Genomic DNA, 26,824 nt, shown 5'->3' on the forward strand with positions numbered 1-26,824 from the left:
GTCATGAGTTTGCAGGACCCAGTTAACGAGAGGAAAATTAAACAAATGGTTTGTGTTTAACTTTAAATTATGTTTTTTTTTAATGATTATCCATCAGAACAAGCGGAAATATAAAGACTATTGTGTCAATATAAAGATTATTGTGTCATTTGAACAAATAAATAATAGCATATATGTGATGTGCTTCTCAGACTCACGTAAGCCTTCTGTCGAAGTTAAAATAATGTTTTGAAAAATAAATATTTCGATTGGAATTTTTGTCATAAAAATTTGATTTTACGAGGGGAAGTTGCTCACAAGCAAGTTGTCGAAGTAACAAAGTAAAAGTTAAAGGAAAAAACATAATTACTCAATATTTACTTTATATCATACTTTAAATAAAAATACACATTTTTGTTTGTTTTACATGTTACAAACCTCTTAACTCGAGTTTAAACGTGACTTTCACGGAAGTGACGAAAGTGACATGCGGAAGTAAAATATTTGGCGCCAAGGCACGAGTTTGTTGACCAGTCAAGTCAACAAAGATGGATGCTAGCCGCACAATTAAATCGAGAGTTGTAACTGACTTCAAAATGCGGGGACTTGTTCTCCGACCGTATGTACCACTAAGTATTTTCTAGTTTGGCATATTTTATTTTAGCTGGTATTCTTGCAGTTTCAGTTCGTCTTGTCGACTTCATTAATTCGCGTAATATGTCGTTGGAATTGTTTTCAAACTTACTTTTGTCACTTTCCTGTACTAGGTGTCTAAGATTCACATTCTTTTGGTGTGTCATCAACAGGCTCCATGTACTGTTACTAATAAAAGCGTAGTACCAAATCGATAGATTCACAACATGAATAATGTACATCTTTGACACTGTCAGCTGTTGTTTATGTTGTGGGGAAAAACTCAAGACTGCAACACATAGTAGGCTTAAATGCAAAATGGGAGAAGACGGAACAAATACATGAATACTGAATCTCTGTTACAATCATTTAATCAAATAAAACACTTTTTTTAATGTTGTCCAAAGTGAGGCCACCAAATACCTGGTGGACGCCTTGGAGTCTGTCAGTCCCACTGAGTTAGATGACATCATCGAAAGAGTGCTGGATGCTGTCGAGAAGCAACCATGTGAGTGAGCGTATTGGTCTTGGTGCTGGGTGAGAAAAGGGTTAATATATATATTTGTGTGTGCGATTTTGGTGATCAAAAAGTGTCTTCGAGCATGATCGAGCTACCGGTGGTGGTGAACGCTGTGCAAGACTGCTCTCAATCCTGTGATGAAGCCATGTAAGAAACTAACAGATCGCTGACCTGTAGAATAAGTCTTTTATTGGGGTCATTTTTGAAGGGGACATTTCTCACAATTTCAACTGTTTGACTCATTTGCAGGAGCAACGTTTTCAACATCATTGGTGCCTTTGATGTGCCTCGATACATTTACAATGCGGAGCAGAAGAAATTTGTTCCGTGAGTTAATTCCATTGTTCCTCAGTTTAAGGATAATTGGGACAAAAGGAAGTGGGAGCACTATAAAGCACCAAAAACAAGTACTGCTTGATCTGCGACATAGTTAAGGCGGGTCACTTTATATATCCACGTAATGTTGTTTTCAGCATCGGTATGACCAACCATCCAGCTGCGGGTCTGTGCGGCATCGCAAGAGACAAGGCGGAACTTTTCCGTGAGCGCTACGCCATCCTTCTGCAGGTCGGCTCTCCTACTTTTCATTCTTTGTCGTCACTCTTTGGATTCGTTGCTTTTACTTTTGTGGTTGTTCTGTTTCCAGCGCACGCGTCGGCACGAGTTGTTTACCCCGCCTGTCATAGGAGCCGCCGTTGTGCCTAATCAAAACAAATTTCAGGTATCATTATCATTGCATCATTCTGTGTCCTATTTTGGTTCTGTCAATTTTTTATTTGTTTTTTTTCCCCCCCTCGTGTTGTCCAGTTGAAGACCATTGAGGCTTTGCTCGGCTGCACGGCCAAATTGGGGGGCGTGATTGTACTCGGCATGATCACACAACTAAAAGAGGTGAGGCGGGTGGACACTGTGCATTTTACTACTTGATGAAGTGAATTTGTGTGTCAAAAATGTCTTCTTTTTTATTTCCCCCCCTTTCAAAGGGGAAATTCTTCCTGGAAGATCCAACCGGGACAGTAGAGCTCAATATGTCCAAGGCAATATCCTTTCTTTCAAGTCTTTGAATTGCTCAAGAAATCGAGTTGTTATTTGCCTTAATTCTGCTTCCACCAGTTTCATAATGGCCTTTATACTGAATACAGTTTCGGACTGGCTGAGGGTAAGACGACCGAAAACCGGAAACATCCTCTTGATAATAACGTTATGATTCGTTATTCACCAGGTGTTTATTTGCATGGTGTTTTTAAGCCCAATTTTAAGTAGCTGTAATGTTAAAAATCGCCCTTCTGACTGAAAATATACTGTATCTATAAAGAGTAACGAGAACCATAATGAACACAGTGCCTCTTGCACTTTTTTCTTTGGCTTTTGCATGACACTTTAAATAAATACATTAATAAATATACATATATATATATATATATATATATATATATATATATATATATATATATATATATATATGTATATATATATATATATATATATATATATATATATATATGTGTGCACATCTCCTTCTTTTCCTTTCGGCTTAGATATAGATAGATAGATAGATAGATAGATAGATAGATAGATAGATAGATAGATAGATAGATAGATAGATAGATAGATAGATAGATAGATAGATAGAGACCCTGCTTCAAAAGTTGGCAGGTATGCTGTTTGCCTGAAATGAGATTATGATTTTCTCTGTTGTCCATCCACGAACCAAAAGCTATCTATTCGATATCTATCTAGCTAGCTAGCTATCTAGCTCGCTATATGTTAACTAGCTATTAGCAAGCTAACTAGCTTTCTATCTATTTTAGTTATTCCGGGTTAAGTGAACGCTGGCGCGTGTGGCTGCCGCTGCTCACGCACAGGAAAAAAAACTTATCCTGTGACTGTAAAGTGACCTTGAGAGTTTTGAAAGGCGCTTATAAATGAAATGTATTATTATTATTATTATCATCAATGTTTTCACCTTTTGTCTTTCAGGTTGGTACGAGGACTCTGTGTTTCACGTCAATGGTTTTGGAACACCGCCTGTCGAACCTTCATCAGCTACACGGTATCATTGCTTAACCATATGCATCCATTTTTTAAAATATTTTTTGGAACCGTAGGTCACGTAGGGCGCTGGATCCTAGCCTTAGCCATCTTCACAATGGGCTCTCTTTTGCCACCAGAGCGTACTTTGGCAACGTGAACTTTTTCGGCGGTCCGTCCACGACGTCAGTGAAGGCGTCGGCAAAGCTCAAGCAGCTGGAGGAGGAAAATGAAGACGCCATGTTTGTTTTGGTTTCCGACGTGTGGCTGGACAGCGTGGAAGTCATGGAGAAGCTCAACCTCATGTTTTCGGGTATGCCGAGCTACTGCTTGCACTGTTCTGATTACAGATGCTCCCCTACTTACGAACATTCGAGTTACAAACAAGCTGTGTCCTCCCTTTCGTGTGTGAGTGTGTTTTCTCACTCTCTCTCTCTGTCTGCCTATCTCTTTAATGTATAACCCCTCCCCCTCACTGCTGGGTTCTTGACCAATCACATGGCTTTAACTGAAGACACCATTTTGGTTTTTGGAGAACAGCCTCACTCTCTCTCTGTCTGTAACCCCATCCCCCACTGCTACGTTCTTGACCAATCACATGGCTTTAACCGAAGACTGGGGGCGGGGAATAGAGGACAAAAACAGTGGCCACCATTCTCTTGTTAGAACGGGCTCGTTAGCGAACGACCCAGCTCCGTGTGTATCCCGAAAAATAGTTCATATCCCAAGGTAAAATTTTCATAAATGTAACGTTCGTAAACCGAAAAGTTCGTTGGCCAAGGGGTTCGTAAACTGAGGTTTCACTGTATTCTATTAAACGTTTATTTTTCAGTACAAACAAATACATGTTACTTTTACCAGCCTTAAACATACTTATATAAATCTTAAACATACTTATAAAAGCCTTAAACACAGATTCCATACAAAATATAGCACTGAAGCAACTTAAGAACAAATTCAACTTACAAACGACCGCTCGGAATGTATCTCGTTCGTAAATTGGGGGGCATCTGTAGTTAGTGACGAGACATGTAGGAGCATGTGACGTGGTAGCTTTTGAAATGAAGGTGAAAATGAAAAAAACATCTGTTTTCATTCCGTCATTAGCACGCATGCTCATTTTTCTAATTAGATAGCACAAATGCAAATTTAATACCGTATTTTCTGCACTATAAGGCGCACCTAAAAGATGTTTTTTTTTTTTTTTTTTTTTTTTTTTTTTTTTCTTCAAAAATTGACCACGCACCTCACAATCCGGTGTGCCTTGTGTATGGAAAACGTTTTAAAATGTCACTTGATGAAGGAACACCTTATAATACGGTGCACCTTATGTATGAAAAAGGTTTTTAAATGTCATTAGTTGAAGGTGCGCTTTATATTCCAGAAAATATGGTACTATGACTATGAACTAATTATTACATACCTGTCAACTTAAACATTTTCCCTGTATTTTATATATATTTTTTCTCATTTCAAACAATGTACGGTATACTACAACTTTTATACGGGGATTGTAATCATTTAGAAGGGCAGCTATTATTAAATGTTATTATTTAACATTCAAGAGCTTAGCAACATTGCTAATCAACCATTTCAACATTGTGTTGCCAGGCTACGCTGCAATGCCTCCCACCTGTTTCGTCTTTTGTGGAAACTTCTCTTCTGTCCCGTATGGAAAAAATCACATCAAGTCACTTAAAGGCAAGTATCGCGCAACTCTACTCTCACAACGTCAGAGATATTCGCCAGAGACTGTGAACAAAGGCTCGAACACAAGAAGATTGTCTTTTACTGCCGGCCGGGGACGCAGCCATTCATGTATATTCAAATTTAAAGGACAACAGACGTCACTTTTTTGTCTCCTAACTGACATCAGAAAAACATTTTATAGCATCTAAAATACCCAAAACACGCAGTATGATATTTTTAGTCAAATGCAAAACACCAATAAAATGACTTAAAGTGTCTAAAAAGTACTTCAATTTGAAACCGGAAGTGGCCAGTTTGAGAAGGTCCCGCCCCCATGTTCGTGGTGTCACAGCAAGACGTCTTGCCTTGCTCGAGAATCAAAACAATGGCTTCAGATTCGGAGAATATGCTTTCTTGTTACTCATCCAGTTATGAATATGATTCAAATAGTTCTGAAGAGGAAAGCATACATGTTTGCAATCAATTAAATAATTTATTCCGTGTCATTTTGAGGCAAAATTGGGGGTAAATGTCTCACCTAAAAAGGCAGAAAATGGTGTCAAAGCCGTGTAAGGAATTAATCAGCCCGTTTCCACAGGCTGATTAATTCCTTACATGGAGCTTTGTCGCCCTCTTCTGCCTCTCTTTGGGCCTACTTGACGTGATGCATTGACGTGATGGAAGGACTGCTACAATGTGTCCTTTTTTCGGTCAGGGGCGTTCCTTCAGTGACATAGGGTGAGGACTGGTCATTAACTCAAAAACAAGACTTCCAGAATATTCAGCGCGAGTCTTAAAACGTAAAATATAGCTATATGCGGTGGAATCTTTGTAAAATACGCTCAGTAGAAGTCATTTGAAGCCATTTTACAAATTATGGACACAACATGTCTGGAAACGTCGGTTGTCCTTTAAGTGATACATTAGTAAAACCCAGTCTTGTTCATTTGAATACCACGCCCCAGGACGTCCCAAGCACCTACATCCATAAAACAACAGAACATAGACATTTAATATGGTTGTCCTTTCCATGAACTGATAGATTTGCAACCTGGCCTTGAGCTCTTCCTGTGAAGGAGTTGACCAAGTCCTAAATTAGTCCAAGGCCAGATCTCCTACATGAAGATGACAGTTTACCAGGCTGTGTCTGTTCACCTCAGATTGACCCCAGATTTCCTGTGCTTCCATTTTGGGCCTTGTGTTCGGTGGCATGAAACTTTTAATATGCTAACTTCTTTTCTGTCTATTCTCTATCACACAATCATGTGAGAATTCAGTGTTTCATTTTGCCGTTTTGCCCTTTTTTAGAGTCGCTGAAGGCATTAGCTGACAGCATATGTGCACACCCCAACATACTCAACAAGTATGTACGCATTTAAAAAAAAAAACGTTTTTTTTTGTTGTTGTTGTTAGCATTGGACTTTGTGCCTCATTTCCAATATCCTTGTTTTTAACTTGCAGTAGTCGATTTGTGTTCGTTCCCGGCCCCGAAGATCCAGGTCCGGGTACCATCCTCCCACGGTAATAATCATATTAAAGAAAGAACACAAATCTCCATTAGTTGATGAAGTTTGTTGACATACAAATTTTAGTATGGAACTCTTGACACATGACTGTAACAGTTTTTGTCATTTTTTTGTGTGTATTTTTTTTCCAAAAAATTGCCAATTTATTCATGTCCCCCCCACCCCCCGCAGACCTCCGCTGGCGGATCACATCACTGAAGAGTTCCGACAAAGGGTTCCTTTCTCTGCGTTCACCACCAACCCGTGCAGGTAAACGTGTGGTGCGCTCTCGGGCGTAACGTTAGCACAAATGAGAGACAGGTTTTAGTGATATCGCGTGTTTCATACACCAGGTCGCTTCGCTTCACAAAGTGACAAAACAACGTTTTCACATATTTGAAGATGTTTAAAAAATGAGATTTAAAAATTGAAATAAAAGGGTACTAAAATTACCAAAGAAGAAACCACGCAAAAAAATGATTTAGTTTTTGAAATATTCTCAAACTGATAACCGTGGGATAAGTACGTGACCTCGCCGGCCTTAGTTTGGTCAACAGAAGAGCTCAAACTTTGATTGGGAAGACATTTTTTGTTCTTTTGACTTTTATTGTGAAGAAATATTGTGCTAAAAAAAGTAGCCGTGTTCAACTACAAGAAAAAACAATAAAACAAACAAATATCGCCAGCCAGCGTCTTTTCTTTTGGATGATAGCTAGTCATCCAAGTTAGCTAACTATCTAGCTAGCTGTTACCAGCTTCATTAAGCTTCATCTGGCTAGCTATCTAGCTCACTGGCTATCTATTAGCTAGCTGGCTAGCTTTCTATCTATTTCCGTTACTTCCGTGTTGAGTGAACGCTGGCGCGTGTGGCCGCCACTGCTCACACAGAGGAAAAAATATATATCCTGTGACTGTAAAATGACCTTGACAGTTTTGAAAGGTGCTTATAAATGAAATGTATTATTATTATTATTATTATTATTATTATTATTAGTAGTAGTAGTAGTAGTATTAGTATTATTGGTATTATTAGTATTATTATTATTAAAGCATTTACAGACTTCAGTACAATTGGCAGTGTGCTTCTTGCATAACAGCTAATTGCTAACACGCCATATTTGCTTTGAACATTTGGATCCGCGATTGAACTGCAGAATTTGTGCTAGTTTTAAGATAAAAGGAAAAAAAAACATTTATAGACCTCACAATGGAGAAATTTGCTGTTTAACTTATTCGCTGCCATTCACAAATGTATTCGGAAATGTAAAATATGTCATCGTTTGTTCAGGTTTTGTTTTTTCATGCTTGAGTGCTGATAAAGCGCTGGCCATAGCCTCTGGCAATTTTTTTCTTTTCCACAAGGGGCATATTTTCCTTTTTTCCATGTTAGCACTTTGTTCCAGCTCCAGCTGTGGTTAAAGCGCTACATAAACCAATATGTATCTATTGCATTTGCCTTTTGTATACACGCCCCCATTTCAAGCTCTGATAACTCCAGACCCATATAACTTGGGAATTAATGCTTTATCTGATGATAGAAGAGAGTCTAAGATTTCTGTTGGATTGAATGTTTACATAGTCCTAAAACTCAATATTCTATGGGTCCTGGAATGCAAGTGACAATGACAAAAACCCTGGCACTAAAGTGGATACATTTTTGCACATCATCTGGAAGTGAATGAATTAATAACTTTGGCACTTTTGTCTTGGTCATGTTTTGGAAAGTGAACGTTTACTTTTTGGTTGTTGTTTTGTGTTCTTTTTCAGAATCCAATTCTGTAGCCAAGAGATCATCATCATTCGTGAGGACCTGGTCAACAAAATGTGCCGAAACTGCGTAAGATTGCCTAATAGTAATCTGGACATACCCAACCATGTGAGTTTGTTACAAAATAAATCAATACAAATAAACCTCACGTTGTCTCTAATGACGCTGCTCCTGTTTTGATCAGTTTGTCCGGAGCATCCTGTCGCAGGCTCACCTGGCCCCGCTGCCTCTCTCAGTCACTCCTGTGTTTTGGGCATACGACTACGCGCTACGCGTATACCCCGTCCCCGACGTTGTGGTCTTTGCCGATAAGTACGACCCCTTCAGCGTCACGCACTTCGACTGTCATTGCGTCAACCCGGTATGTAAACACCTCCCCCTTTTGCGTGACTTCAAACATCCTTCCTGGCTAAATTAGCCCTTCTTAACTCATTCACTGCCAGACGATGTGCAAAAATGTGTCCGCCAGGGTTTTTGTCATTGTCACTCAAATTCCAGGAGCGACAGAATATTTAGTTTAGGACGACATAAACATTCAATGCTACTACATAAGAAACCTTGGACTCTCTTCTTTCATCAGAAAAAGAGTTAATTCCAAAGTTACAGTACAGTGATACTTCTGTTTACGAACAACTTGGCTTACGAACTTTTCGGTTAACGAATGTTAAATTTATGAAAATTTAACCTTGGCATACGAGCTATTTTTCGGGATACACACAGAGCGCCACAATGATGTGTTGTTCGCGAACGAGCGCGTTCTCCTAACAACAAAATGGCAGCCGACTATTTTTGTCCTCTATTCCCCATCCCGACAGAGAGTGAGGCCGTTAAACATTAAAGAGACAGGCAGACGACAGAGAAAATGAGAAAATGGATAGAAAACAGTGAAAGATTCGTTTCAACTTTGATAGTTCAAAGGCAGAGTGTAATCTGCAAGGTTAAAATATCCCATCAACCCAGCTAAACAGAACACAATTGATGAGGAACAAGGTAAAATTATTACAGAGAACGCACCTCCGAGGGATCATTCCTCAAGACGGTTAAAGGTGTTTAATGCTGATGAAACCTGCCACTCCATTCCATCAAGCCATCAACGACCATCACAAAGGTCAATAAAACAACTTTATAATACAGTCATTTATTTCTTTAATTATAATACCATAGCACATTTATTATACATAAAATAAGGCATATTTTGTGTAGTTTTAAGGCTTAGAACATTAGAAAGTAGAAAATTATGTTTTATGGGGACCTGGGAACTGATTATTCTCATTTTAATGGTTTCCTATGCAAAATTAATTTGTGGGATACACACTTTTCGCCTTACACACTCTGTCCGGGAACCAATTAAGTTTGTAAGCCATATATGGGTTTAAGGTTATCTGAGCTTGAAATGGGGGCAGCTGTACAAAATACAATACATACATATTGTTTTATATCAGCTGTAACAAAGCTCGAACATGGGTAAAGGGGAAATGCTGCCTTCTTGTGGAAGGGAAAAAACATTGCCAGAGGGCTGACCAGCGCTTTAATGGCACCCAAGCATTAAAAAACAAAACCTGAACAAATTCGGAAATGGCGCTCCACGTCATATTTTCAATTCCCGAATACATTTGTGAATGGCAGTGAATGAGTTAAAAGGCCCCATAAATAAAACATGTAAAAGTGGAAATCCTGGACCGTGATTCATGGATTGCGGTAAAAATGTCACCTCAAACGTGAAATGTGATTGATGAAAATTGCATTCATGACTTCACCAGGGCTCTTTCCCAAGAAGCGGTTTTGCATTTAAGGTGTACTATCCATCCAACAGAACATTTGAGGACAGGTAAGAACTGTTCAGTACATTTGTTTATGAAAAAATGATCAAAACTGAGCTATTAACATTACTGCTCTCTTATCTTTCCACAGCAAACTTCAAGGACTTTGATGGGATTATTTTTTTTAATTGTACAGAAAGTTGTTATAAATATTTTTATTTTTGTAATGTTTCGTGTCTTTTGTCATGAATAATAAAATAGTGATTTCCCATCATACCTCCTGGGTGTGTCGATCAAACCCAAGCCGTTTTGTCAATAAAATCATGTGATACTGAATGTTGTGGCCAAAATTAAATTTAGTCCAACAACAACAAAAAAGTTCTGTACATTTTTTTTCTCCGGTTCAAAGAATGATTTAGATCATTATGAGTCCATTTTCATTCGTCGACACATCTAAAGGCAGGCGTTTCCACAGTTGTCGTGCAGTGTCTTATTTCCTCTTAGCAGCCAGCAAGTTAGGAGCAGACACTTTGACTTTGCCAGGCATGTTTCTGGACAGATCGGCATCCTGTCACATGAATAAATCCAATCAGTTCAGGCCATAACAGTATTTAAAGGACAACCGACGTCTCCGGACAAGTTGTGTCCATAATTTGTAAAATGTCTTCAAATGACTTCTACTGAGCGTATTTTAATAAGATTCCACCGCATGTAGCTATATTTTACGTTTTAAGACTCGCTCTGAATATTCAGGAAGTCTTGTTTTTGAGTTGGTGACGAGTCCGTACGTGACGTCACGAAAGGACAGCTCCCTGACCGAAAAAAGACACATTGTCGCAGTCCTTCCATCACGTCAATGTATTTTGCTGTACTTGTTTGGTCTGAGAACCGTGTTGCACCCAAAAGCCGCCAGAAGAGGGCATCCAAGCCACTGGAGGTCGCCATTTTGTGCCTCTTTTTTTTGGGGTGAGAGATTTTGCCCCAATGTTGCCTCAAAATGGCACATATAATTCTTTAATCGATTGCAAACATGTATGCTTTCCTCTTCAGAACTATTTGAATCATATTCGTAACTGGATGTGTAACAAGAAAGCATATTCTCCGAATCTGAAGCCATTGCTTTGATTCATAAGCAATGCAAGACGTCTTGGCGTGACAAAACTTTCTGAAAATGCCCAATTCACAGCACAACTTTTTGCAGATTTTGGGACACTAAGTAATTTTTATTGTTGTTTTGCATTTGACTAAAAATATCATACTGCGTGTTTTGGGTATTTTAGATGATATAAAAGTTTTTCTGATGTCAGTTAAAAAACAAAAAAGTGACGTCGATTGTCCTTTAAGTGTATGTGTGGGGATTCAGACTCAGTACCTTGACGCTACGTAGCAAGTCCTTTTCTCTTACAGAAGCCTCCTTGGATTTCATGAAGCTCAAAAGTGCGGTGCGGGCGGCTGTGACAAAGAAAAAGAGTAACACACGTTTTTGGCGGTGTCTGTGACGTTTCATGCAATGGATGTGAATTCAACTCATGATCAGAGTGTACCGTATTTTCCGGTGTATAAGGCGCACACAAAAGCCTTGATTTTCTTCAAAAGATGACCCTGTGCCTTATATGCAGATGCACCTTATGTTAAGTAATATAATAATGCATTTCTTTGATAAGCGCCTTTCAAAACTCTGAGTCATTTTACAGTCATAGGTTTTCGTCAAATAGATAGAAAGCTAGCTAAATAGCTGATAGAAATCTAGCCAGCTAGATAGGTTTATAGCTAATATATAGCTAGCCAGCTAGCCATGTAGATAGCTATAGAGATAAAAGCTAGCTAGCTTGATAGCCCGCTAAATGCAGCCAGCACAAGGTCTTCCATCTATCTGGGCAGCAATGACATTTTATGATTATTGATGCGCTCTTATAGTGTTGTGTGCCCTATATTTGGAAAACCTTAATATATATTCCTTTCATAACTTTGCTGCTGTGAAATGTAAATTTCTCCACTGCGAGACTAATAAAGGCAAATCCAATCCAATATTTATATATTATATTTGGAAAACGTTTCTCATTCATTGAAGGAGTGTTTGATACATGGAAAATGTTTGAAAATTCACCATTCATCGGGGGTGCAACTTGCACTCCGGAAAATACATTATTCTTTCTTCCTTTGAGCCATTTGGTGGCTCACATTCTCAACTGCGAGGCGTCAAAAATATATATATTTACCTTTGCCTTTCTTTTGTGAGCCTGGTGTTAGTTTAACTTTGTGCCTGTTGGTGTGAAAGAATAAAAAAAACATGATCCTTCCCTTATATACTGCTTTAATCACCACAGTGAGTTGAGTGGATCACGGCGTTACGCACTTGCAGTTGGTAAGAGCGGTGTAGGGGGCGCACACAGGCACCGCGAATAACAGCACGTCCTCGGAGTGAGGTTGACCTGTCAGCGAAGTGAGAAGAGTCTCTGCTTCCTGGTGCGTCCACAAACACAATCATAACATTAAACATACTGTCAGGGAGTGGTGTTCAGTGTGTGTTCTTTGAGGTGACGCTTTTACAAACAATGCAAATTTCCCCATTGCGGGACGAATAAAGGTATTCTGATTCTGATTCTGAAAGTATGAAACCACCACATTGTAAACGCCATCTTCGAAGAAATCACATGACACTTAAAGGACAACCGACATCACTTTTTTGTTTCCTAACTGACATCAGAAAAACGTTTTAGAGCATCTAAAATACCCAAAACACGCAGGCTGATATTTTTAGTCAAATGAAAAACAGCAATAAAAATGACTTCAAGTGTCCCAAAACTGCCACAAAATGAGCTCCGAACTGGTGATTTTCAGAAAGTCCCGCCCCCAGTTCGTGACATCACGCCAGGACGTCTTGCCTTGCTACAGAATCAAAACAATGGCTTCAGATTCGGAGGAGATGCTTTCTTGTTACTCATCCAGTTATCAATATGATTCAAATAGTCCTACTGTATCAATTCGAGCCATCTGGACTCCAATGTAGCGCCCAGAAAATGCACAAGGAGGCGCACAAGCTCCATTGGAAATGGGATGATTTGTCTGCTGGGAATTTGTTTAAATTTACACGTTCTTTGTGCATGTTACTGCAATTGGATGAGACACACAACGATTCACCATCACGTTATTTATGTAGTTTTCCTTCTAATTTCGCCATCAACACGGTGTTTTCAGACCAAATAAAGTACCCAAAATGCATTGTGTGTCACTTTCTCGGTCAAGGGCGTTCCAGACGTGATGTCACGTAAGGCATCATCATCAACTCGAAAACAAGACTTCCGGAATATTCAGCGCTATATAAAATATAGCTATATGGGGTGGGATCTTTGTAAAATGCGCTCAGTAGAAGTCATTTCAAGTGATTTTACAAATTATGGACACAACTTGTCCGGAAGCGTCGGTTGTCCTTTAAGGATTTATCCCAAAACGTTCCCTTTGTACTTGATGTAAAATGTTTAAGTAAGAACCACAAAGTTGTAGTCACCTCTGCCCCAGGGTTGTCCGCATCAATGTCGTCGTCCTGAAAAATGACACATACATCGCTTCATGTTAAGAGCATAAAGAATAACAAGACTGGATTTTAAAAGCTACATTGCAGAAGTTTAAGAACACTAAATACATGTAGGATTGCTAGTATACCTTACCTTGGCATACGAACTATTTTTCGGGATACACATGGAGCACCACAATGAGTGATTTGACGTTCTTGAACGTGCCCGTTCAAGAAAATGGCAGCCGACATTTTTTTGTCCTTTATTCCCCGCCCCCAGTCTTCGGTTAAAGCCACGTGATTGGTCAAGAACGCAGCAGTCGGGGGGGGGGGGGGGGGTTACATATTAAACAGGCAGACGACAGCGAGTGATAAAATGGATAGAACACTGAAATTTTGACTTGTTTCAACTTTGATAGTTCAAAAGCAGAGTGTAGATGAAAGGTTAAAATATCCCATCTATCAGGCTCCACAAATAACCCGCACAAGCAATCTGTACACTTGATGTAAAAAGCTATCGACCCAGCTAAACAGAACACAATTGATGAGGAACTAGATAAAATTATCGCAGGCAAAGCACCGACAAGGGATCATTCCTCAAGATGGTAAAAGAAGGTTACGTTCCTCATCAAGTGTTTAATGCAGAGGAAACCGGACACTCCATTCCATCATGCCATCAACGACGATCACAAAGGTAAATAAAACAACTTTATTATATAGTACAGTTTATTTATTTAATTATAATACCATAGCACATTTATTATACATAAAATAAAGCATATTTTGTGTCGTTTTAGAAAATTAGAAAGTAGTAAATTATGTTTTATGGGGACCTGGGAACGGATTATTCTCATTTTAATGGTTTCCTATGGGAAATTAATGTTTGGGATACACACTTTTCGCCTTACACACTATCTGGGAACCAATTAAGTTCGTAAGCCAAGGTATCACTGTAATGGTCATTTCCCGAACACGAGTGTCTTTAACGCGAGAAGGTGTGTCCGATACCTTGTCATCTTGCGCCGTGGAAGCCGCCTCCTCGCCATCCGCGGTCATCTGCTCCGGTTTCGTGACGGTTGTCACCGTCGTCTGGCGAGGTTTGGGAGGAGGCTTCTGAGGAGGAGGGAGAGGCTTCCTCGGGGGCTCTTCTTTGCCCTTCCCCTTCTTGCCTTTCTTTGTTTTGTCTTTCTCGTCTTTGCTCGCACCGGCCGACTGTGAAGACGCGGAAAGCGTAGATGAGTGCCTTGTTGTGCTAGTGTTCGATTGTGTGCGTGCGTGGTACCCCAAGCAGCTGCATCATGAGCTTGCGGTCTTCTTCATCCTGGTCCTTATACTTCTCCTTCATCTTTTTCAGCTTGTTCTGTTGCCAACAGAGCAGGATTGATTATGTTGACTCATTCACTGCCACTCCAGTGCCAGGGTTGTTGTCATTTTCACTCAAATTGCAGGGCCCATAGAATATTGAGTGTCGGACTAGATAAACATTCAATGCAGTGTAAGAAACATTCGATTATCTTTTTTCATTAAAAAAAAGTTAATTCCTAAATTATATGGGTCTGGAGTTATCTGAGTTTGAAATGGGGGCGGCTATACAATATACAATATAATACATACATAGATTTATATAGTGCTTAAATAACAGCTGAAGCTGGAAGGAAGTTCTAACATGGACAAAAGGAAAATGCTGCCCCTTTGTGGAAGGGAAAAATATTGCCAGAGGTCTAACCAGCGCTTTGTCGGAACCCAAACACGAAAAACCAAAAGCCGAACAAATTGGGGAATGTCCCATTTTTCAATTCCGAAATAAATTTGGGAATGACAGCGAATGAGTTAACTGCAATGGTCCTGTTTTATCAAGTTAGATATTTTTTTCTTAAAAGCGCCAGTGGGGACAGTGACATCTTCAAATCCATGCATATAGTTTTCTTTATTTTAGAGTAGATATTTTTCATTTTTATTTCTTCGGAATTTGTTTTTTTTGACGTTCCACTGGTTGATCAAAATGATGTACAATTAATTTGATTGTAGATTAATTTGATCATCGATTAATGGGATCATTGTTGCAGCTCTGCAAAATCCATCACACATTGTGTTGAACATCGAAGGCTCCATCTTGTTTCTGAGCAAAATTTCTCACCTTTTGGCCTCTCTTCAATGGCAGCTGAGGCGGTCCACTGCCAGTTTTGGATTCCCGGTCGTCTTCCTGTTCAGCGGGAGCAAGCTCAGTCTCCTTTTCCGGTTCACTCACTTCCTGTTTCTGATTCTTCTTCTTCTCATCTCTAGACAAGACAGCAGAACTTTTTTTTTTTTTACCCAGAGATCCTACCAGCGTATTTTCCGGTGTATAAGGCCAACCGGAGTATCAGGCGCACCATCAATGAATGAAAAAAAGTTTTCCAAATATAAGGCAGACAACATTATACGAGCGCATCAATAATCGTAAAATGTCATTGCTGCACAGATAGATGGAAGACACTGTGCTGCATTTATAGATAGATAGATAGATAGATAGATAGATAGATAGATAGATAGATAGATAGATAGATAGATAGATAGATAGATAGATAGATAGATAGATAGATAGATAGATAGATAGATATCTATTAGCTATATAGTTGACTAGCTAGCTATGTATTAGCTAGCTGGCTAGCTTTCCACGTATTTGAGTTATTCTGGATTGAGTGAACGCTGGCGCGTGGCTGACGTTTCTCACCCACAGAAAAACTTATCAGGTGACTGTAAAGTGACCTTGAGAGTTTTGATAGGCACTTATAAATTAAATTTAGTATTATTATTGTTTTTATTGTTGTTGTTGTTATTCTTATTATTATTGTTGCTATTATTGTTATTGTTGTTATTAGTATTATGAGATTTATTTATTTATATTATTATTATATTACCTGACCTCTGTATAAGGCGCAGGGTCATCTTTTCAAGAAAATTAAGGTTTTTGGATGTGCCTTATACACCGGAAAATATGGTAATGTGGGTGGCCAAACTTTAGGCATATTCTTTCTGAGAAGTCAAACTGTGATACACTGGGATTAAAACATGTAAGTAAATAAACAAAATGAAAAAAATGTCACTGTGTAAATGTTTACCAGAACCTAATGCTTGAAAAAAATGAATACAAATAGAATCACTGATTTATAGCAGATTTCATATGCAGCATATGTAACGCAATATACTTGACAAAAAAGCATTAACGAACACAATTAGAAATTTAAAAGTAAAGAAAAAAATAGCTTACTGTTGGGGTAATTCGCCATACAAACATCTCTAAACATCGCTCGCTAATCTTTGTTTACATTTTGGACTTCCTGATACGTGATATCCTGCCTTCCTTTACATGATGTCGCATTTACAATACGTCATATCCTTTCGCGTCACACACTGCGCGCCGTATAAAATGCTCTCCCTTCGAGTTCGTCTCTCTCTTTAAGACGACACCGCGATGCCTCCGCGCTCTCCAAGATTAAATCAACTTTCTGTTCTACACCTGGCTCCCTGATGATTTAACCATCCTCTTCCATCAACACCCGTCGAAGCAATGAAACAAGGGTGAACGATCAAAATAATCCAACACTTACTAATACGACATGTGCAAGAACAGGATTTTCAAAAACATGATTTTAACTCATTCACTGCCAGACGTGCAAAAGTGTGTCCACTCCAGTGCCAGAGTTGTTGTCATTGTCACTCAAATTGCAGGACCCACAGAAATTGTGTTTTAGGACTACATAAACATTCAGTGCAGCGTTTGGCTTTCTTCTTTAATCAGAAAGAAAGGGTTAATTCCTAAGTTAGATGTGTCTGAAGTAATATGAGGTGCAAGTGGGGGCGGCTGTACAAAAGGCAAATGGTGCCCCCTCATGGAAAAAAAAAACATTGGTCTGACCAGTGCTTTATTGGCACCCACCTGCAAGAAAAACTAAAACCCTTGCTGAATTGGTTTGGGTTTTGTTTTTTATGCTTGGGTGCAGATGAAGCGCTGGCCATGGCGATATTTTTCCCTTCCACAAGGGGGCAGCATTTCCTTTTTTCCATGTTAGCGCTTTGTTCCAGCTTCAGCTGTTGTTAAAGCGCTATATAAATCAATATGTACAGTACGGATAGCATTGTATTTTGGACAGCCGCCCTCATTTCATGATCATATAACTCCTGACCCATATAATTTAGGAATTAACATTTTTTCTGATGGAAGAGAGTCTAAGGTGTCTTACGCTGCATTGAATGTTTATGTAGTCCTAAAACTCAATATTCTGTGGGAACTGGAATTCAAGTGACAATGACAAAAACCCTGGCACTGGAGTGGACCCATTTTTTCACATCGTCTGGCAGTAAATTAGTTAAAAATAACTAAAATAATAATAATCCTTAGACTCACCGTCTCTGCTTAGCGGTCATGTGCTTCCTTCCTTGCATGTCAACGTCAACCTGCAGAAACAGCGTTCAATAAATCGGCTTACGAGGGGTCATTCTGGGAAAATATGTCCAAAGATGTGAACCTGAGAGGTGGTTTCTTTCTTCAAAACGATGTTTTGAGAGCTCCTGGAAAGAAAGGGTGAGGGTATGATGACTCATCCTGAAGCTCTGGAAAGAGTACGATGGCTGGTCTTTGTAATGTTGGTACCTTAAGGGCTGCAAGTGGGTGAGGGTGATGGCGGTGTCAGGATAACTTAATTCCTTCCCTTCGTCATCACCGTCTGAATCATTCTGCTCTAACATCGCCTCGTCCATTGGCGCCATCTCCACCGCATCTGTTCCATCGCAGTCCCCGACTTCATGCTCTTCTTTTATATCCTCCATTCCGTCGTCTTCGGCGCCGCTATCGTCGCCTGACGTAGGCTCTTGGGCATCAGGTGATGATTGTTGGAACGGCGGAGGAGGGTTAGTGCTTACCCGTAAGCTCCTCCCCTTCCTCCAACATCTCTGCCGTTCTGGACGCCATTTCCTCCACGTCCTCCTCGACCGACTTTACCTTGCGCTCGCCTCTGTGACGGAACACACTTTGCTCGTCTACCTTTAGAAGGGGGTGTTAGTCAGGGGGATCATTTTTGTTCATAAAAGAAAATATTGAACGACCGCCCCTATATGCAAACAGACGCAGTCAGTACAGACGCTCCCCAACTTACGAACATTCAAGTTACAACGTTACGGTACATACAAACATTTTTGCGGGCACAGTATGTTGAAAAATGTTTGGACAGAGATGCTCAAAGTTAGATTTTGTATTGCATGCCTTTTTCCGGCCGAACTTGCTTGTGATTGGCTGCGTAGAGTAAGTCGGCGGGGAGGAAATCCCTCTTCCCAGTTGACGCCCTGAGGAAGAGGCGATGCATGACAAAAAGTAATGGCTGCTGGCACGTAATTCAGTAAGAAAATACTACAGTAGTTGTGAATTTATTTAACGACTGTTAGAGCATCTGTGTTTTATACTTCCCCGTTCAGTGTTTGACTTAAACATACATTCCATACAAAATGTAGCACTGGAGCAACTTCCGAACAAATTCACCTTACAAACAACCGCATCTCGTTCGTAACGTGGGGAGCGTCTGTAACTTCATTCGATGGTTTACCTTAAAGAGGAAGCCGAAGCCCATAATTAAGTAGGAAGGGGGTAGATAGTTTTTCTTTCCTGCGCACGAAAAAAAAAGACTACGATCATTCAGTTGTTGCTATGCTAAATAAAATAAGCCTTCTAAAAGTTGTCCTACCTCTGATCATGAAGCTGCCAGTCGTCAGATACTCTCCTGTCGGCGCAGTCTTGGACACCTAAACATGATCAACCGGGCTTGTAAACAATAATGAAGTTCATTGTGAACCACTATTTTTAAGACGATATTTTGTACTTCAAGATGGCTCCGCAAGAGTGGCTGCCTTTACAGCAGCTCCTGTATTTTGTTTTTCTACTTCTTCGTTTCCTTTCTTTCATAACTTTGCTGCTGTAAAATGTAAATTTCACCACTGCAAGACTAATAAAGGCTAATCCAATCCAATCAATCAACCAAGCACTGTCTTTTTATGTACCAGTAATATTTTTTGCAAATTGTGCAACAAGATGAAATGGTTTAGCGATGATTTGAATATTTGTTAGTTATAAATATTTTATTCAGGAACAAATATTTAATATCTGTTAACTCGTTCACTGCCATTCACAAATGTATTCTGGAATTGAAAATATGACAGAGCGCCATTCCCGAATTTGTTCAGGTTTTGTTCTTTCACGCTTTGGTGCCGATAAAGCGCTGGCCATGGCCTCTGGCAATGCTTTTTTCCTTCCACAAAAGGGCAGCATTTGCCTTTTGTCCATGTTTGTTCCAGCTTCCGCTGTTGTTAAAGCGCTATATAAACCAATATGCGTGTATTGCATTGCATTTTGGACAGCCACCCTAATTTCAAGATCATATATCTCCTGCCTCATATAATTTAGGAATTAACTCTTTTTAATGATAAAATAAGAGAGTCTGGACTCTAAGGTTTCTTACGCTGCATTGAATGTTAATGTAGTCCTAAAACTCTTCTGTGGGTCCTGAAATTTAAGTGACAATGACGGAAACCCTGGCACTGGAGTGGACATATTTGTGCACATCCTCTGGCATTGAATAAATTAACTATAAATAAATCTTATTTTGGAAAATTTGATTTTGAATCCATCTTCGTTGACAATAACCAAACAAATTAAAGCCTGTTCTTTGTGACTCACCTGATGATGATGGACCCACCAAGCGCTGGTGACAATCTTGGCATCCCAGGCGGCGCTGTAGCATACCGACATGGTGCCCGCCTCGGTCAGCGTGCGAGGGGGTATGGGACTGCCTGGAAAGCGGAAGGAGGTGAAGGAGGGGAGGGGTCAAAGGGGAGATGAAGTTGTCAATCATAAATGAGTGGACGAACCTGCTGGGTTTTTGATGACACAGCTAGTGGCACCATGAAGGTCGGCGTGGACATAGATATCACCTGGCAAAAAAGGCACAAAATAATGACGCGCATGCAGTAAGTCCGCCTTTATCGGTGCCGTGTATTCCAGCGAGAGGCGAAATTTGTCTTTTTCCTCAATTTACCGGCCCGCAGGTAGCGCTTGACGATCATCTCATTCTGTTGCTGGTCTCGCCCGGCGATGACGAGGTAGTTCTCCGACGTGATGAACCACAGGAACTTCTCAAACCTACACACAACATGCATACACGTCTGAGAGGATACAAAGAATAACCCGGCGAGTACTACAAAGTGCCACACCCACCAGTAGACCTTCCTGGCCTTCTGGATGGTGGTCACTGTCTGGACCTCCTTCAAGGTCTGCTGGGTCTTTTTCTCTGCTGATTTCATGGCCTTCAACGAAATTGAGAAAAGCTCTTTCAATGGTTTTTCCAGTCAAGGTACACAATACAATCCATATTGATTTATATCGTGCTTTAACAACAACTGAAGCTGGAACAAAGCGCTTAACATGGAAAACTATCATATACTGGAAATAAAGCAGTCACAAAGATAGGAGAAAGCTGCTCTGACCTTGTCTGCTGCTTGAATGGTTTTCTGTTCCTTCTTTTCAGCACTGCGCTTGCAGTCGTAGTACCTGAAAATGGACATTGTAGATTTGAGTAAACTTCCCCCTTAAAAACGTATCACTGATTTAGAGGGGAAGACTTAAATGATTGGCCAGTCATCAAGATTCTGTAAAGTGTCCATGAGAGTTTTGAAAGGCACTGATAAATGAAATGTATCATTATTTCTTACGTACTTTTTTGCATTGGCATAGGCTGACAGGTTAAGATCCACATCAACCAGAATGGGCTTGTTCCTCTGCAGCTTCCTATTCTGACCTTTGTCTTTATTTTTATTTTTCTTGCCCTTTTCTTGGAAGGCCTCCTTCAACTCTTCCGCCTCCTCCTGTTCCTCTTCAGTGATGTAAGGATTCCTAAAAGAAAGGCGGGGGGGGGAATGAGCAAGGAGCCATTTTGTCAGGCATTGGACCTGTTGGTCTCACTTTAGAAGCATGGTGATGTGGTTGGTCTGCAACTTGAGATCCTTGATGGCGCATGCCACGGGATCGCCGGCAGCTTGCGCCTCCTTGACCAATACGCCGATCTCGGTCCAGTCAACCTGGTTGGCCAGAGCGCTGCGGATCACCTGCAGCGCCCTCTCCACCACAGCCAGGTTCATCTCCACCAGCTCGCCTTTCACTCGATCCACTTCCTGCCATGTGACCCATACGAGAGTGTGACAGAAACCTCAATATTCTTCTCGGTCTCCTCTGGGGGGATATATTTGACCAAAATTGATACATTTACAAACCACTAGCGGGTAGCAGATTAAAAAAAGACCAACGTTGATATAGCTACAGACCACTAGTGGGCAGCAGATTAAAAAAAAAAAAGATCCGACTTACGACCAGGTTCCGTTCTGACAAAACCGTCGCAAGTCAAAATGGTCGTAAGTGGATATCAATTCAAAATGTTGAAGAAAGACAAAGTGCTAAATGACTTAATGAAAAAAAAAAAAAAAAAAATAGGGTCCAGCGGTCGTGGTCGTAAGTATGGGTGGTTGTAAGTCGAGACGGATGTTACCTGTGTATACAAATTTCATTTATAAGCGCCTTTCAAAACTTTCAAGGACACTTTACAGTCACAAGCTAAGTTTATGATTGGAATGATTGGAGAGAGGACTGTCGGTGACACAGACACTTTTCTTTGTTTTTTAAAGTGAAGTCAACAAATTTCAAAGTTCAAAATATGAAGTCAAGTAATAAAAAATCCTATACTAGTCTCCAGACGAGGCTAACTTGTTTTTCTGAGTTTGGTTATGTGACACTGGCTATCTAAGCCGCGCCGGGTCATTGACCTGATATTTTTCTGGTGACGGCACATGACAAATTAATTTTTGAAAGAGAAAATAAGTTACATTTCATTCATGTTTTTTAATGGTTTTTAATTGTTGTATTTTGAAAGGCTGAGTTCATCTTTTGTGAGCGTTTTATTTACAGTTAACTGTAATTTCAATGTGTCCACTAGATGGCTCTAATTCCCACATACACAGTATGCAAAATTTTATAGTTTCTTAATGTATTTTTTGCTTTGCAGCAAGATTGCCTCGCTTTTGATACAATAAGTGCATCGACCATGTCCAACGACTTCAATAATAAAGAGTTAAAAAAGACATTTGATATATGGAAGCCGAATGAAGTAACTGATTTCAAAGCATGAAATGTGACACGCGTCTATGACTTGACCACGTCAACTGTTCTCTTCACCTGAACTTGATGCAAGGCCTCCAACCTTTGCTCGTGATCCCTCCGGACGTTTTCCAGCTTTTTCAGGGCCTGCTTCTCCTGATGCAAAGCCTTCACGTCGATTTTCTGGCTCTCCATCTTGGAGAAAAACTCATCCACCGCCTGTCAAGGCAACATTGTGACAAGACGTGACCCCAGTCGAAAAACACGACAAGAGACGTGGTAAATGTGTTGCGCTTACCTTGTTGAAGGACTCAAACTCCAAGTAAGGAGTTTTTAAATGCTGGGCAAAGAGGAACGGGTGGAATTCATCATATCTGTAATTGCAAACGCCTGTGAATTGAATATTCCGATAAATTACAGAATTGTATTTTCAAGTCTAACAGGAGTAATTATTACATTCTGTAGATCGTATTTTGAAAACTGTATTAACTCCTTTTTTACACATCATAAGGCATTGTTTTGTGATCTAAAAATGACTATTACAAAAAATAGAACATTTCTAAAATACTAACAATTCAGCACACAAATTCAAATCATGATTTTTAACACTGATGAAGTACAAAAAAAAACAGAGATTTTATTGTATCACATTTCAATAATATTTAATAATTGCTTTAAACTCACCAAATTCAAACTAAACAATGGCGCTACAGCACCACTACTTTGTTTATCTTCCTCTCATCATGACATGACTTAACTCATTCACTGCCATTCCCGAATTTATTTGGGAATTGAAAATATGACGTAGGGCGCCATTCTCAAATGTTTTCGGGTTTTGGTTTTTCATGCTTGGGTGTCGATAAAGCGCTGGCCAGACCTCTGGCAATGTTTTTCCCTTCCACATGCGGGCAGCATTCCCCCCTTTTTCCATGTTAGCGCTTTGTTCCAGCTTCAGCTGTTGTTAAAGCACTATGTAAACCAATATGCATGTACTGCATTGTATTTTTGTACATCTGCCCTCATTTCAGGCTCATATAACTCCAGACACATATAATTTAGGAATTAACTATTTTTTTTTTCTGATGAAAGAAGATAGTCTATGGTTTCTTACGCTGCATTGAATATTTATGCAGTCCTAAAACTCAATATTCTGTGGGTCCTGGAATTTGAGTGACAATGAGAAAAACCCTGACACTGAAATGGACACATTTTTGCATTGTTTGACAGTGAATTAGTTAATAAGTGGATTCCCTATCTATCATATTACTTTCGTGAAAATTATATTCTCACACTAACAAATGATAAAATATGAAATTATGAAAAACAACACCACCAGCAGCATATCCCAGTTCGCGCTCTGCATTGTGACTTACGTGAGGAGCTCTTCGCTGGTTTTCCCGGGTGTTAAACTTGCTTTCTTTTCAGTCTTTTGAATGATGAAGCCCTTACATAAAATAAAGCTTATATTCTGATACATCCAAAAAGCAGACAAAAAAAAGATTTAACTATATTTGTCATACTTTGCCGCTAAACTTCTCCGTTTTCTCCATGTACGTCTCGGCCATTTGCAATGCTTCCAGGATTTTAGGTGCAACTGAAACAGAAATTAACCATAAATTGGCTCACCGGAGATATAAGTTTGCGAGCATACCTTGGGAAGCATCCACTTGACTGTCGACTTTCACTGAGCCCGCCAGTCCGACTTGAATGAAACAGTGTTCTAAGAGAGTGGCTCCATAGGCTGTGCGAGTTTCGAAAAATCCACTTTAGCAATCTGATCGCATGAAGAATGGTAATCAGGAAGTGAAGTCTAATCATTACTTACTAAGGTGAGGGTTTAGCACTCTTTTTAATTGCTCTCCATTCTGTGCTTGACTGATGATTTCAGTGAGTCTGCATTGAAGGTTGGGAGTCATTAAAATCCACAGTAAATGGCAGCGACCGGTCCATGGGCTCAACAAGTTACCGTTGTAACGTGATGAGTGGTTCTGGAGGTCTCGCACTTTGCACGGGATAGCGCTCCCTCACGGCGATCTTGACGTCTTCGGCCTCTGCGTTGCGAAAGCGCAGCAGGTTGAGGATGGTGTACTCATGGTCCGCGAGAATGATGTTACCCTGCAGGTTGAATGGAAACGCGCAGCTTGTACGTTTAAATCGAGCATATTGCATCTTTGACCGTTTTGCTAGTACCGAGAGTAGTATTATTAAAAGGTAGGGTGTCAAACGTTGACTGGTAGTGTGTACTCACCCGGTCGTAGAGTTCGACAATGAGGTGGTAGGCGGCCTCATCCGAGCCAAACTGGAGGTCAACGATTCTGTCGATGCCGAGCTGCTTCACCTGAGTCAGCCGCCGCGTCTTCAGGTGCTTACGACACTACAGGGATACATTTCATAACTTGTGTATATTGGAAAATTTGATACATCAATTGAATAATCAATAACGACAATAATAATGCTATTTCAAGTAACATGCTTACTTTCATGGCAAAGCCCGATGGCATCATATTCTTGGGCCATTCGAAGTCTGTAGAATGAATCCGAATTCCGGATTCAAGCAGGAGAACCGCTTTGCTGTCAGGCCTTTTTCAACAAAGTTATACCGGTGACATTTTAAAATCAGATACACCTGAACCTAGATCCAATTACACCCATCCATCTCGAGCAATTGGTTACATTGGTTACGGGAGCAGTACGGCAAAATCAGAGAATGGGGAGCCCCTTCCCAAAAACCCAACCAAACCATTAAAACATCAGACCTGAATGAACTTGTCAAGAGAGGATGCTAACGTAAATAGCACACAGCTCAAAGTATGATGGCTCATGACTGTCGTGTCAATGAGCAAGGAAGCTTGCCAATAAACATCAAAACGTGTCTAGTGTAAATTACTAATGTCACTTTATTTTATTTGTTCAGTGAAACAATGACTTATGAGACAACTTCTAAGTCAATATACCATTGAATTACTCATACATTATATTTAATAGAATAGAATAATATTGGTATTTATCTGAATGATTCAGATAAAAAAAAACACAGGTGCAGTTTTAGATAAAAATGGGCTCTTGTACTGTAAATAGCACTACTGATGATACAATACAGTTACATATATTAATAGGCTTTTCTTATATTTGCACGATGTACAGTTTGTGTTTTTTTTTATCTCCCCCCCCCCACCTCCTTTTAATTGCTGCTGTGGACTGCAAATTTCCCCATTGTGGGACTATTAAAGGCTTTCTGATTCTGATATGAATGGACAGGTGTAGTGCAATAAGATTAGTATGTTTGCAAAGAGGAAAATGATATAATTCATCATTGACATCATAGCTTTTCAGTCTTTGTTGACGTCACTCAATTCTGGGGAGGCAGAGAACAGTCGTAAACTTTATACGGGACTCGAGTGATGAGTGCATTCAGAAAGGCATTGCTTACTTTTGTAGCCGGATGAGGTACGTCTTGTTGTCTATGTCGTACACGTTGTTCACTCTCATACCCATGTAGCTGTCACACACACAAACGCCCCCAAAAAGTATCAATAGTGGAAGGCACGTAAGCGAATGTACAGTACTAACATTAGCAATTCGGCTAATTCGACCGGGCATGGGACTTTAAACGTCACCTACTTCGCATTTATCTCGGCGATAGCAGCCCTAATGTCCGCCGTGGTAAACCTTGTTTTCATGATGACTTGAAGCGTTTTAAAAATTAAAAAACGGCGTTAATATAAAGGCAGGTTTGTGCCACACTATGAGCACGCACGCGACAGCACGCATGCGCAGTGTTAGCTCCACTGGTCAAGGAGGTTATACGCATGCGCAGATTATGACAATTTCAAAACCACGGATGAAGCGTTGTGGTTGTATACATTCGTTAATTTTACTTTAAACATTGCAACGAGTTCTTGCCCTCAATATTGGTTTGCTCTGTAGCAATTTTTGCAAGCGTTAAATTATAATTTTTGTTCTCAATCAAAAAAAAAACTCTGCTGGGTGATTGTTTAACTTTTAATAATAATTATTATTATCATATTTTATACACGCTTTGTTTTGTTTTTAAGGCTGGCTCTTATATACATGGTTTGAGCAATGAATTATGAAATATTTAAAAACAAGTATCTTGTACGTGTATTGTCGATATGTGGTTTTACATAGCCACAAATAGCGCTGATGTAAAAATGGAGCCCCTTTCATCATTTCAATTGCCCGTCTCGGGATTAGGTAGGAGGGAATGACACAACAGAGCCGAGACAACCAGC

At 39.9% G+C, this 26,824-nt stretch overlaps 2 protein-coding genes across 2 annotated transcripts; one reads left to right on the top strand and one right to left on the bottom strand.

The window, feature by feature from the left end:
- Nucleotides 1-469: 469 nt before the first annotated feature.
- Nucleotides 470-10,170, top strand: pole2 (polymerase (DNA directed), epsilon 2). Its single transcript, XM_089004399.1, has 19 exons — nucleotides 470-598; nucleotides 1,020-1,120; nucleotides 1,204-1,279; nucleotides 1,382-1,459; nucleotides 1,606-1,699; nucleotides 1,779-1,853; nucleotides 1,940-2,023; nucleotides 2,116-2,172; nucleotides 2,243-2,291; nucleotides 3,113-3,185; nucleotides 3,304-3,476; nucleotides 4,775-4,864; nucleotides 6,161-6,215; nucleotides 6,314-6,373; nucleotides 6,550-6,627; nucleotides 8,125-8,233; nucleotides 8,310-8,486; nucleotides 9,886-9,953; nucleotides 10,037-10,170. Exons 1-19 carry the CDS (start codon nucleotides 528-530, stop codon nucleotides 10,053-10,055), a joined length of 1,587 nt encoding a protein of 528 aa, XP_088860525.1. The 5' UTR covers nucleotides 470-527; the 3' UTR covers nucleotides 10,056-10,170.
- Nucleotides 10,171-10,315: 145 nt separating this feature from the next.
- On the bottom strand, nucleotides 10,316-26,365 carry nemf (nuclear export mediator factor). Its single transcript, XM_089004398.1, has 32 exons — nucleotides 26,193-26,365; nucleotides 26,002-26,070; nucleotides 25,049-25,151; nucleotides 24,820-24,945; nucleotides 24,538-24,686; nucleotides 24,397-24,464; nucleotides 24,223-24,312; nucleotides 24,092-24,165; nucleotides 23,945-24,015; nucleotides 22,870-22,945; nucleotides 22,650-22,790; nucleotides 21,387-21,595; nucleotides 21,141-21,317; nucleotides 20,912-20,975; nucleotides 20,643-20,731; nucleotides 20,464-20,567; nucleotides 20,297-20,359; nucleotides 20,106-20,218; nucleotides 19,117-19,174; nucleotides 18,979-19,037; nucleotides 18,302-18,422; nucleotides 18,033-18,237; nucleotides 17,908-17,950; nucleotides 17,787-17,836; nucleotides 15,537-15,678; nucleotides 14,682-14,759; nucleotides 14,408-14,611; nucleotides 13,394-13,429; nucleotides 12,242-12,348; nucleotides 12,105-12,148; nucleotides 11,258-11,337; nucleotides 10,316-10,453 (listed from the first exon to the last, which is right to left on the bottom strand). The coding sequence occupies exons 1-32, from the start codon at nucleotides 26,249-26,251 to the stop codon at nucleotides 10,376-10,378; spliced, it is 3,150 nt and encodes a 1,049-aa protein (XP_088860524.1). The 5' UTR covers nucleotides 26,252-26,365; the 3' UTR covers nucleotides 10,316-10,375.
- Nucleotides 26,366-26,824: the final 459 nt, after the last annotated feature.

Source organism: Hippocampus bargibanti, linkage group LG09, assembly GCF_051943395.1.
Source record: "Hippocampus bargibanti isolate YZ-2025 linkage group LG09, ASM5194339v1, whole genome shotgun sequence".
Classification (NCBI taxonomy): domain Eukaryota; kingdom Metazoa; phylum Chordata; class Actinopteri; order Syngnathiformes; family Syngnathidae; genus Hippocampus; species Hippocampus bargibanti.